Genomic DNA, 9929 nt, shown 5'->3' with positions numbered 1-9929 from the left:
GCTACGGAAACTGCCCGCTATGGCACTCCACCTATCGATGAAATGCTCGCGCTCTTCTCCCTCCCCTCCCCCCCACTGCCTTCGGTCCCGCCCACACGGAGGGAACAGACCATTGGAGGAGCGTGCGGAGGGGCGGTTCCCTTCCCTGGCGGTTTGGCCGGGAGGGGCAGTTTGGGAGGGGGGAAAGGGTGAGCGGTGTGCCTGAAGCGGTGAAGGAGTTTCCTGTCAAAGTGTGGGTTTTACCTTGGTCGGTGCATCTTGTGCTGGAGCACGCTAACAAAATGCAGACCCTGCTTTCCTCAGGCAGTTTTCGTGCCCGTTTCTTTTTCCTTTGCGTTGGTTCACGAAGTGAGTCTGAGTGCGGTAGTTGGCTGTTGTTTCCATAGGCTCCAAGTGTAGGCTGAGTCTACAAATTATGCCATTAGGCACTGCTTTCCAGAACATTCCGCTGAGTTTTTCTGCTGATCTTTTTGTGGATTTTTGGTGGCTTTCTTTTTTTAATGTTTTACATTATTCTCATTTTTACAGGCAGTGCCCTGGTGATTCCATAGTGTTCCTGTGTAGTTTCTCACCCTTCCTTGGCTCCTGTTTCTGGTTTTGTGTTCTTTTTGCCAGGGATGCTAAGTTTGATGTCTTTTGTCCATTGTCTTTGCATCCCAGAAATGTCCACTGAGGGAAATGTCTTTTCTCATTTACCCTCACTAACTTTGCAAGGCTCATTTACCAACAGGCTTCAGTCATCACACTGATTTTGATAGGAAAAAGCCAGATAACGTGACTCTGTATATTTATTTCTCCTTTATCTCTTCTTATTCCTTCTGTTACTGACAGATCACTCAGCTGGGGACTTGTCCCCTGGCCAGGGCTTTAAGATACATGGCTGGATCACATAAAAATACTTTCGTAAGCTTGATAGGGTAAAAGGAGGGGAACCACGGTGCAGAAGGAGCACATTCACTCCGACTATGATCATCTTCAGCCTTTTTGAAAAATGTTGGTTGCATCACTTTGTAGTGGGTGCTTCTGAGACATAAGCCTGAAGGAGATTTTGAATTATGCATGTGGAATGCCTGCATGAAGGCTGGCTCAGGAGGTTGGTGTTTCCAAAGCATTTGGTGAACATAATGCATGCTGCTACTTCAAGGGCTGCCTGTAAAGGAGTCTCCTGATTTTTGCACTGGCAGCATTAACTTTTTTTTTTTTTTTTTTTTTTAATTAATTTTAATTCTGCTAGGCTGCTCAAAAACATTATGAGAATTTTGTTGCCTACTGTCTGTTGATGCTTGCTAAAATGCTTTTCACCTCCTTAGTGTGTGATATGTAGCTGCTGAGCAAAAAAGCTCAGCATGTGTATAACTTGGTGGTGGGACTGGTATGTTCCCTTTGCCTCATGTGGAAATGAGGATGGCTTAATTAGGTCCAGCTGATGTCCTTGGGCTTAAATGGGAAAGGCTATTTGGAAAGCTACATGTTATTATGATCCCTGTGTGTAACTGGAGAGGTGGCTCGTTCCAACACATCTGACTGTCAGGTTGTTGGGTCACTTCAGAGCACTGAGAGGGGATGAGCAGCTTCTATGAATAACAAGAGAGAACATGCTGGGAGACGCTGTCCTGCGGAAGCTAACAACTAAGGGTTTGATTCTGTCCCACTGATCTTGGATGAAAGATTTCTGATGGATTTGTTGGCTATTGGAACAAGCCTGATGGCCTCTCATTATGCAGAAATCTTGCTAAAAGCCAATATGGATTAATTTATCAGATGCAGTAAATATTTTATAAATGATGTGTCCCCAGAGTGCAGTGGAAAGAGGTTATGATGTATTTTTACTTGCATGCTTTTTGGCAGAACAGTGTGATCATACATAAATGATTAGCTACTGTAACTTGGATAAGGGAAAGTGCATCCTGCCAGAAGAGCAAACATCAAAACTCTTCTGGGCCATGCAGAATTAGGGTGTCTCATGTGGATTTTATTTGCTGTCTCATTCCACGGAAAAGGAGTAGCTTTGAATATGGAAGCTTGTGTCCGGGACTCCAGAAACTCAAAGAACTAGCTCAGTCAATCAAAAAGAAAGCATATTCACATTTTTCACACAGTGTCTTCTGCTTGCTGGCTTCGCACTTCAGATATCTTTTACATGTTAAAAAACGTGCCTATTCTATCACAGTAAGGGAACTCTTCTGTCTGTCCCAAAAGATGATCTGATCACTGTGTCCAAGTGCCTTCACAGTGGCAATTGATGTCTTTTGTCACCAAACTGATGGCAAAAATTTTTTGAAAATACCATGCTGTAGTATTACTAAAGCTTTGGAGCAAGGGCATCAAGATCTTCATCTGATGGTCTCTGTTCTGGGGGCAGGACCTGGCCTTAGTGAATGCTATCATGAGGAGAGGCTGCAGAGGAAGGAGTACTGTGATCACGATCCACACAGTGCTTCCTTTCACCATATGCATCCTAACCCTGACCTTAACCCATGCATTGTAACCTCTGGCCTTCTTTAGGCCTCAGCCTCTACTGTGACCCCGCAAAATGGCTGCTGTGCTCTGCTCCATCACTGCACAGAGAGACCACGAGAGCAGCTCCTCTCTGGCTTTCAGAAGAGGGTAGAAGGACAGAGTGGGGGTATGAGTGGTTAGTGGTGCGATGGATGCTGAGGGCTGTAGCTGAGAGTATAGTGGCAATATTACAGTACCAAATTTATTCTGGTTGTTTGGTAATATATGAGCTCAAAATTGCAGGGTATGGGGCTGTTGTGTCAACACTGAGCAGTAAGAAATGGCCTTGGGCTTGATGGCTCCACCCTTCCTGGCACCTGTGAGGTGACTGAGCGCCCACAGGCAGCAAGGCAAGGAGGTGGGTAGGATGTGCAGGCTCTGCAGTCAAGGGTCAGGGTTTGACTTCAGAGTATATGGCAGCCTGGCTTCCTGACCACACAGCTACAGTGGCAAACTGACCCCTTTCCAGGAATTACACTGGGGAGGGACAAGCTAATAAGTTCCCTGAACTCATTACACCCTTATGCACAGAATGTGTGTGCAGATAGCATCTGTATACCAGTGTATGCATACAGTGCCTCTTGGCGAATGAATCTGGCAGTACTTGTTCCTCAGGGGCTTTCATTACCATGCCAGTCACATCAGGGAACCAAATACCTGGGCGGTCTGTATGTGTGTTTATCCCCCATGTGCTAGGTAGGTCTGCTAAAATGCAAATCACTGCCTCATCCCAGCAGAAAGGCCTTTCCTCTGGAGAGAGACCATGTGACTTCAGATGTGCAGACGATAACTTCAGCCCATCCCTTTCTCTGCCTGAGATACAGGAGGCACGGTGACTAGACAGATCTCCAATAGCATGCAAGCAGCACAGCTGGAGGGCTGCAGCCAAGAACTTCCGCATCATGATGAATATGGCATTTACCCTTGACTGCTTCTGAGGAGTGAGGCTCAAGAAATTTCCTCTCGGGAGGCTGTATCAGTAGGTGGAGAGTAAGTGCTTTGTGAGCTCCAGAGCCCCAGGGAGGATTCGAGTGCTGGTTCTGCAGAGCTGCGCCCCTCATTATGCAGTTCAGGTTCCAAAAAGGGACTGCTTCTGCTTCGAAAGGAAGCTTCTAAAGGTAACTCTTGTGGAAAAAAGCAGGTAATTTCTTCAAGTCAGATATATTTTTTTTCTTAGCTCGCTTTTAAAGAGCTACTTGCCTGTATCCTAGGTCTTCAAAGTGAATGAGAGAAGGGTCAATGCTTTTGCCCTGAGAAAAATCAGTGTGCTTCAAGCTGTCAAGTTTGACCTGGACTGGATCAGTTATCCAGAGCTTCTGAATACGGGTAAGATCAAATAGCTCTGAGACTCCTATATTTCTTATACTTTTTGCTTTAGGAAAAAGACTTTATGTGATGATAGTTCTGATGCTTAACTTAACCTTCATTAAAACCAATATAAATTTCATCTGCAGCATGAATTTCATTTGTAGATTGGCTCAAATTTCAATACATTTGTTCTCGAGTTTTACGTTTTAGTCCATATTTCCCTTCAAGTAAGGAGAAGGAATGTCATGGGATGTCATTAAGCTTCTGCTCATTATCTGCAGGACAGTGTATAATTCAGATTTCCCTTTTTCTCTGTGATAAGAAACTGCAACCGTTGTTGATTTTTACACTCTTGTTGGGTTCTCTTACTAGAACTAATTTGGCCACAGGATTTTGAGTTTTCTGCTGGCTTCCTAATGGCTTTTCCTTTTCAGGCACTTAGAGTTTCTGAAAAGTGATATGATAGCATCTTTATAATCCAGAGTGATCTGCACCCTAGTTGTGTGCTTGTATTTTCCACCTTCCTTTATTACAGCACTCTCCCCACAATCTTTCTGTGCAAAAACTGAGGCTGCTTGCTTTGTTTATTTTCTACACAAAAAGTGCAAATGCTTTGTGTAAACGTATGCTTTATTGAGTGCAGGTAGCATGAACTAACTTTCACACATCATTTTCCTACAGATTCTTTCTGGATTTACATACAGTTCCTGAACTGAGTGTTTGAAGGATCACCATGTTCACATCTTTTCAGATCTTCTGTTTCCTTACTTTTGCAGTACAGTTTTGGGCTCAGGAATATTAGCCTACCTTAATAAGCTGGAATGTCTTCATCCTATTTTCTTTCACTATGGCTTTGCTGGTTTCCCAGTGTTACTACATCCATTCAATATTGATTCCTGGCCCAAGCATTGATGTCTATCAGCCACCATTGCCAGAAGTGATTTCAGCAGTTCTGTATAGGGCTTAGCCTTGCATCTCTGAGCAAGCTAAAAATTTTTGTCTGCTGTATATTTGAAACAAATTTATTAAAACAGAAAGGCTTTCTCCTTTCTTTCTTTCACTTAATAGAAATATCAATTTGTCCTGTGGATGTAAAAGAACACAGACTTAAGCATGTACTGCTTTGTCTGTATTTGATCTTCTTGTGTCACCCTTTGGCAGACCAAATTCAGTGTTGATTTATTGCTCTGGTAGTCCACAGCCAAGTTCTCTTTCACTGCATTGGTTGTCTGTGGCAGCTTCATCCCATTTTTTGCAGAGTGAGTCTTTTAGCTAATGAAATCTCTAAATCATCTCTAGATCCTTACCCTTGACAACCTCAGCTCTGGCAATAAGACAGTTTTGAAGAGCTGTCCCTCTACAGGTACAGGTAATGAAGTTATGATTTAATGCACGACGTTCTCTTTTCTACAGTATCTTGCTCCTTCCTCCTTCATTTCCTCAGCACTGCATAGAAGAGAATCCATCATAAACCAATGTTTCATGATTCTCAGTACTCTGAAGTCCCTGCTTCCAAAGGAAAGCAGTTCTGAATGAAGCTTGTGAGTTGAAGAAAGTTGAAATATTAGTAGCGAGAAGACATCAAAGTAAAGCCTCTGGCATGGGAAGTACCCATCCACCTATCTGATCTTTATGGAGAAAACTGTCCCTGTGTCACTACGTCTCCAACCACACGTACATTCTAACATTTTATGGGCAGAGATGGTAACTGTATGTTACTAAGTATGGTTGAAAAAGGGAGAGAGGGGAGACAGGAGGCACGCTGATGGAGAAAGATACTGAAACAACTTACAGAGGAAGTAGCATACCTGTGGAAATTTTATCCAAACTAAAACAAAAAGGACATTTTTTTCAATCTTTGTAATCAAAGATAAGAAACAAGTCAAGCTGAGAAGTTAAAGCTTAGCAGCTGTCATTTGTATGGCTTCCATGTCCACAAGCTTGGCCTAGCTTACACTTGTCTACAATAGCATGGCGTATCTAAATTTAAAAGATGAGCGAGGCTTGAAAGAATGGTTCGCTGCCCAAAGGACCTGCAGCCTGATGTCATTGAAGCCATAAATCTTTGCAAGATTTTCATTATTTTTGAGGCAGCCTTGTCTTTCTGTGACTGTTGAACTGAAGGCTTAATTATTTGGCGCAGCACCTATTACGTTCGGATCAAATGCTGCATGTTCATCGTCTCTGTAAATCAGGCTCTTGACATTGCTGATTCTGAAACCCAAACTTCTGAATACTTGCTACAGTTCAGCTCTCAGAGCAGGATGTGCCACTTCTGCTTTGCTTAGTGCATGTCTGTTGGCATGATTGGAGCAGTGTTTTATTTTGCTTCACTGGATTGGCTATGTATTCAGTGCCTGTCTATCACAAAATTGCCTTTTTGCTGAACTGAGGGAAATGTAACAGTTTCTTAGACTTGTATCTGAACTATTGCCTGATTTTTAGTGAATGTGACAGACTCTCTCTTAAAGGTAAATCAGTGGTACAATATCCAGAATTCTAGCACAGCACTATGTCCAGAATTCTTATCTAGGAATATATATCTAGGAAACCTTTTTCCATACGTTGAGAAAAGGCCAACTTTGCATTTCATCTGTGAACACTTGGGGATCTTTTGTAATGGCAAATGGTTGTTTACCAGGAACTTCGCATTGCATTGCAAATGCAGTGTTCATAGAAAGCACTTTAATGTTTCAGATTCTTGTTTTTCAGCCTTCTTACCTGTGGAAGGCTCTCGTGGTTGTTGCTTGGTATTTTTCTATGAGTTTGGCAGGGAGCAGAGCCAGCTTGAACTGATGCACCTTGGGAAAAGAGTGCAGCTCAATTAGGAGCGAAGAAGAGCACTTGCTTGTAGGAGATGCTGGCTGTTTTCACAGTGCGTTGTTCCCTTTGCTCATGGTCTTTTGGTTGGTCCAGAACAGCAGAAAGTGAATTCACTGGGCCTGGATGGAAGTTGTGCTTGCTCGAGTCTCCAGTTGATGTGGTTGTACTGGAGCCTGGAGATGTGAGTTGTGAGAAGCTATTGGGAAACAAGGTAGTAATTTGAATGTTTGCTGTGCCCACTGTAGAATAGAGGCATTTGGGATTGATGGTGGTGGTTCCCCTGGATTAGCTCACTGATGGACAGCTATGGCATTTTTAAGGGGTTTATTGATATTGTGTAAGATTTCCTCCAAGCTTTGATTATGTGTTTAAGGCTTCATTTACTGCTGTTAGCATAAAATTCTATTCTAGCCTCTCTCTTTATTTCTTTGCTCAAAGTGGTGCTATAAATAGAAGAACTTAGAGGTAGGGGAAAGGTGCAGTCATCCTCCTCCAGGTGCCCCTGGCTTGGGACAGCCCACTGACTGCCATGGAGTGTGTGGAGCCCTGAGAAGCACTGATAGTTCTGTTTGGGGCTCTTGTTGCCTAGTTGCTGGAGACATGTTGCCCTGCCCATCAGTGTAGGTGGTCATGCTAGAAGAAGGCTTAGACTGTGAGCTCTAAGTGTTCTGTACTTGGTCTTAGTCTTCAGATCTCCAGCTGGCTGGTTTGAGATGAACTGGTGAAGACTCATGATTTTCTTAAATGGGGCACGTGAGGAGACGGTATTCAGAATGATAACAATTGTCTGTTAAGCTGTTAGCAGTATCTGTGCTGTATTTGATGCTATTAAAACCACTGATTGGCTCAAACTTACTGTAACAGGACTTTTTTTGGATTTCAGTTTCACTTCAGAGGGAAGAAAAGCATAGTCCATCACGAGGAAGAAAACCCCTCAAGTACTTCTTTACTGAAATAAATACTGACTTGGATGATGATAGACCTAGCTCAAGTGTGCGATACCCATGTTTTGTGGGATGCTGAAAATAGGGTATAAATGTAATATGATTGATTAATAAATACATACAAACTGGAAACAGTCTCACAACAATAAAGGCATTCTGACTAGTGAAGCAGAAAACAGAACAGTTATGCATTTGTATTTTCCTGTCTCTTATCCTCCGTTTGCTAATTAAGAAAAAGCAAAAGCAGTTAAGCATTCATTTTATGCTAATGGATTTCTTCTTTGTTTTAAAACCCAGTTAAAAGAAGAATGAGTATCAATGAAACAAAAAGAACAAATGCAATAATTGGGATGTGTTAGAATTACTAGAGGGAAACATACCCCAGGAGACAGAGGAGAGTGATCACTGTGATCACATAAGAAATCTTCAGCTAAAACAAAATCCAGTCTCTCTCAGAGCATCCGTGATGTTTTGTTACCTAGAAATTAACCTATTTTGTATTTCTGGGGGATGTTAGTCTTTTGAACTTGTTGATTTTGAAGTATATGGCATTAATGTTTGATTCCATCTAGTGAGGGGATGAGTAAGTGCCAGAATACGAACCCAGAGAGCCACACTACAAAATGCCCTGTACATTTTTGTTTTTTTTTTATGAAACCAATTTTTTTTTGTTAGAATGTTTTCTGTAAAAATGCAACAGAAAACGTGGTGCTTTATTTGAATGAAATCTGCTTAGGAAACAATTTGCTATGGCACCACTATATGGCCCTTGTGCAGTTGGTGGTGTTTTTATTGTGTTGTGTATCAATCGGTGGTGGGGACTTCCATTCATCCAGCATCTGCAAAGGGTCTGTAAACGAAGTCTTTATCAGCATTGGGACACAGAGGCGTAAGGTGGTAAGTAGGATGGTAGGGCACCTTTTCAGTCAAGAAGGGTGTTAAGAGGGCTGGTTATTTTTGGGGGGGAGTACAAAATAGGTATGGTTTACTTGGTATGGTTTTTGCAGGATATGCTTCACAGTCATTATGGGTGACTGTAGGTACTTTATATTCTGTATTGCCAAGCGTGTGTATTTTCCTCTCCTCCTCTTAGTGGTGGTGTGAGGAGTACAGGAGCCTTCCTTGTGGCTGGAGGAAGAACACAGCAGACCATATAACACCAGCGGCTGAGAGAGGCATGCTTCCTTCCAGCAGTGATTAAAACCAGGAATGGAATGCACCATTAGCACTATGGGGTGCAACGCTTCTGCAGATTACAGTAAACACAAATATAATGAAACAGGTGAGCGCTGCCGTCATCTCCACGTCTGAAGTTGTCCTCTCCATAGCACTGCAGGAGGATTGCAAGATGTTATTTCCCACCAGTCCCGTTGTCAAACGCTTGTCGAGATAAAATTACTTCACAGTTATTATCTCTATTTAAAGGAGTGCAAAACTTTCAGATTCCAGTTGAGATCGAGGCATCTGCAGAGCACCTCTAGCATCTTACATATGAGGTTGGAAAAAATTCATACAGAAGTCATATTTCAGATGTGTTCACGTGTGCTCTCACTGGCGAAGTGTATAGGATAAAGAATTGAGGGGGCCTTTTGTGGCCTTCCACAACATGAGGTTCCTAAGATGACTGCCCCAGTTTCCCTGCTGCTGGGTGATCCTGATATTGAAATGAATGCAACAAAACAGAGCTACTGTAACTCTTTTACTCTACAACTATGACTTTCCAAATTGATCTGCCATACAAGGTGTGTGGCCTGAAATTCTCCCTGCAAGCCTTTGAGACCGTTGATGGAAAATCCTCACAGTATTCGCATAAAGGTTTAATTAAAAACTTGATGTATTGGCCCCCTGCTTTTCAACACGGCACACCCCAGTTTTTAGCAATGAGGATTTTGCACAGAATCATGGAATCACAGAATGGCTTAGGTTGGAAGAAACCCCAAGGATTATCAAGTTCCAACCCTCCCACCTTAGGCAGGGCCACCGTATTTAATGCTAGACCAGGCTGCCCAGGGCCCCATCGAACCTGGCCTTGAACACCTCCAGGGACGGGGCATCCACAACCTCTCTGGGCAGCCTGTTCCAGCACCTCACCACTCTCTCTGTAAAGAACTTCCCCCTGACATCCAACCTAAATCTCCCCTCCCTCAACTTAAAACTATTTTCCCTTGTCCTGCAGTTATCAACCCTTTCAAAGAGTTGATTCCCCTCCTGTTTGTAGGCTCCCTTTAGGTACTGAAAGGCTGCAATGAGGTCACCCCGCAGCCTTCTTTTCTCCAGGCTGAACAAGCCCAGCTCCCTCAACCTGGTCTTTGTAGAGGAGGTGCTTCAGTCCCCTGATCATCTTCGTGGCTCTCC

General features: G+C 43.1%; 1 protein-coding gene across 3 annotated transcripts in view; it reads left to right on the top strand.

Annotated features, from left to right (window-relative positions):
* The first annotated feature begins 3524 nt into the window (after positions 1-3524).
* PPEF1 (protein phosphatase with EF-hand domain 1) overlaps positions 3525-9929 on the top strand; it is a 29343-nt gene continuing 22938 nt past the window's right edge. Inside the window, exons 1-3 of one of the 3 annotated variants that reach the window (XM_003203063.4) lie at positions 3525-3617; positions 3711-3825; positions 8668-8856. In XM_003203063.4, the coding sequence (XP_003203111.2) occupies positions 8784-8856 (73 nt within the window). In that variant the 5' untranslated portion in view covers positions 3525-3617; positions 3711-3825; positions 8668-8783. Of the gene's footprint in view, positions 3618-3710; positions 3826-7205; positions 7395-8667; positions 8857-9929 lie in introns of those variants that run through there. The other 2 variants (XM_019621801.2, XM_019621784.2) reach the window with 2 other exon arrangements.

The sequence above is a fragment of the Meleagris gallopavo genome, chromosome 1, assembly GCF_000146605.3.
Source record: "Meleagris gallopavo isolate NT-WF06-2002-E0010 breed Aviagen turkey brand Nicholas breeding stock chromosome 1, Turkey_5.1, whole genome shotgun sequence".
NCBI classification, from domain to species: Eukaryota; Metazoa; Chordata; class Aves; order Galliformes; family Phasianidae; genus Meleagris; species Meleagris gallopavo.
Note: the sequence above shows the minus strand (reverse complement) of the source record. Positions and strands in the feature narration are given on the sequence as shown.